Source organism: Sinocyclocheilus anshuiensis, unplaced genomic scaffold, assembly GCF_001515605.1.
Source record: "Sinocyclocheilus anshuiensis isolate Anshui unplaced genomic scaffold, SAMN03320099.WGS_v1.1 scaffold188, whole genome shotgun sequence".
NCBI classification, from domain to species: Eukaryota; Metazoa; Chordata; class Actinopteri; order Cypriniformes; family Cyprinidae; genus Sinocyclocheilus; species Sinocyclocheilus anshuiensis.
The window spans coordinates 1,535,684-1,538,080 of record NW_015555768.1 but is presented as its reverse complement, the minus strand read 5'-3'; the positions used below and the strand labels follow the sequence as shown (position 1 = coordinate 1,538,080).

The following is a 2,397-nucleotide window of genomic DNA, read 5'->3' as shown; positions in this document are numbered from 1 at the left end:
CATGTTATTTCTGTCCTAGACCTCCCACTCTCTCTAACTCCCATCATCATTTTATATAAGATGGTGTTTTTGGGAGCTGATTCATTTTTCTAATACGCCTGTCCTGTTTGGCGAGGGTGTTTCTCCCGTGCAAATCTTCGTATCTGCAGCGCTTGTATTACTGTCCCCTGGACATCTCATTCTTTTATGAGTTTCCCCTGCGCTTTTTTATGATATTTTCTTTCCTCCGCTTGAGTTGACTGTGCTGATGCTCTGCCGTTCAGCTGCATTGCTCCGTCTCCGCTGTGCCCTTCTGTAAAGGAAAAGCCTGAATGTTTGAAAGTGTTTACAAGCAGCTGAACTTGTTTGTGTGGTTCGGAGGGATGACGAGAGGTTTAAGTGAGGGCACGTGTTGAGACTCTACTATAGCCAATGGCAGGGCATGGGTCACATGACTCGAATCGCTAAACCCGATTGAATGGCTGTTAAATAGAAATGAGGCACCAAAAACAGTAAAATCATACTTAAGGCATCAGTTTAGGGCCATATGATCTGAAAATTATTATTTATGTATATGTGAATCTACTGTATGTATGTGCTGTATTTAGTACTTATTTATTTAAATATTTATTTAATATCGAATTTTTTTGTGTGTGAAAATATTTACATTTATTATTATTATTATTATATTAATATAAATCTGGGGTTTTATTGTTCAGATCTCTGTTATTTAAATTATTTGGTCCTAAATTGACATCTTATGAACTATTAAAAACACATTAATAAAGAGTATTCATTATTGATAAATAATATCACCTATTTCAGTGATAACGTTCTGTTATTAGGTATTTTATGCATTCTATTCCTACAAATAAAATATATCAATTTAATTTTAAATAAACTGTTCATGTCAATTAATTGAACTGATTTCACTAGCTAACTATAGAGACGTTCCAATAGCAGGGTATGTGTCACATAACTCAGACTGCTAAACCTGATTGGATGGCTGTTAAACTTAAGGCATCTGAAATGAATGAATGAATTAATTTGTTTGTATTAAAATGTTTTAATTATTGCTGTTGTTAAATAATATTATAAATAGGTGTTCCCAAAAATAAATTATTTAGAAGTATTTGTCAATAAATCAACGTGATTTGACTAGCAGAGACGATCTGTTTGTCTGTGGTAGTGTTATGGTAATGTCAGTTTAATGTTTGTCATGTGTTTCAGGTGAGTCGTCTGTCTGTGGAGAGCTGTTCTCAGCACAGCAGCTGTGAGACGTGTCTGGGCTCGGGGGATCCTCACTGCGGCTGGTGTGTCCTGCATAACAAGTAAGTCAATGTCATTCCTCTTACACAGACCAGAACAGTTATTCTGCACACTAAAATATGCTTGCTATGTCTTGAAAAATAAAGCATTGCATGGTGTTTAAGAGATCGGTTGTTCTTGTATTTTTAAATATGAAAATATACTGGTCATATTGAAGAGTGTCCCCTTTTTTAGTCAGTATGCTTTGGTTTCGTCACTGCCGTGAACTGTGATTAGCTGCTGATTGGTTAATCGGTTTCTGGGAAGGGACATTCTTATTCTAGTAAGCATTTGATTGGACAATAATAAATGTAGTGCAGGATGAGTCATCACTTTTTTTGGTTTAATTTTGCTAGAAGACAGAGACTGTACATTTTTAATCCGAACACTGCTGTTCAAAAGTTTTGTTAAGAAGGCTTTTTAAATGTTTGTGAAGTTTCTAGGGCTGTCGTGATTCGTCGATTTTATTAGACTATTCGATTTTCAAAAATCCTCGACTTCATTTTGCTCGCGTCGACTAACCGGCAAAATACCGGAAGTGGCGCATTTCACAGACGAGAATCCATAAAACACCTTGTTAGTTTCCCAAGGCTGCATGATATATTAAACCCATTTAAAAATCATAATTAAGCATAATTGTGAATTCACAAACACTACGATTTAATTAAATAATTATATATGAGATGCAGTTCTAATACAGTATATGCGCTTTAATTATTTACATGCGTGTAGGTTAAGTACGTACATCATACAGCGGCTCCGTTCAGTAGTTCCACAGGAACTGTTATCATTTACATGTGTGGAGCGCCTCAAGCTCCATCTCTGCATGTTGTTGTGAGTTTGGGTTTATTATAACGTTCATCTGGGAACGCAACGTGCGCTATTTCATCAGATTTGTAAGGTAAATCATTTAGAAATTTACGCAAACACAGGAGAATACATCGCATTTCAAAATAAAAGCTCAAACCCTCACTCTGAGTTTCCACGTTTTGATGTCCACATATTCTTTTAATTACAGTGGCTAATGGTGCTTGGTTAATATTAAACAAGTATTAGATCTCACAGAAATGTGTAAAAAATAATCATCAGGCCGTTGGCGCCCTCTGCAGT

At 35.8% G+C, this 2,397-nt stretch overlaps 1 protein-coding gene across 1 annotated transcript in view; it reads left to right on the top strand.

Annotated features, from left to right (window-relative positions):
* LOC107674285 (plexin A3-like) overlaps positions 1-2,397 on the top strand; it is a 191,374-nt gene that overhangs the window by 85,272 nt on the left and 103,705 nt on the right. The window contains exon 5 of the mRNA XM_016468228.1: positions 1,210-1,310. Coding sequence (XP_016323714.1) covers positions 1,210-1,310 — 101 coding nt within the window. The remainder of the gene's footprint in view (positions 1-1,209; positions 1,311-2,397) is intronic.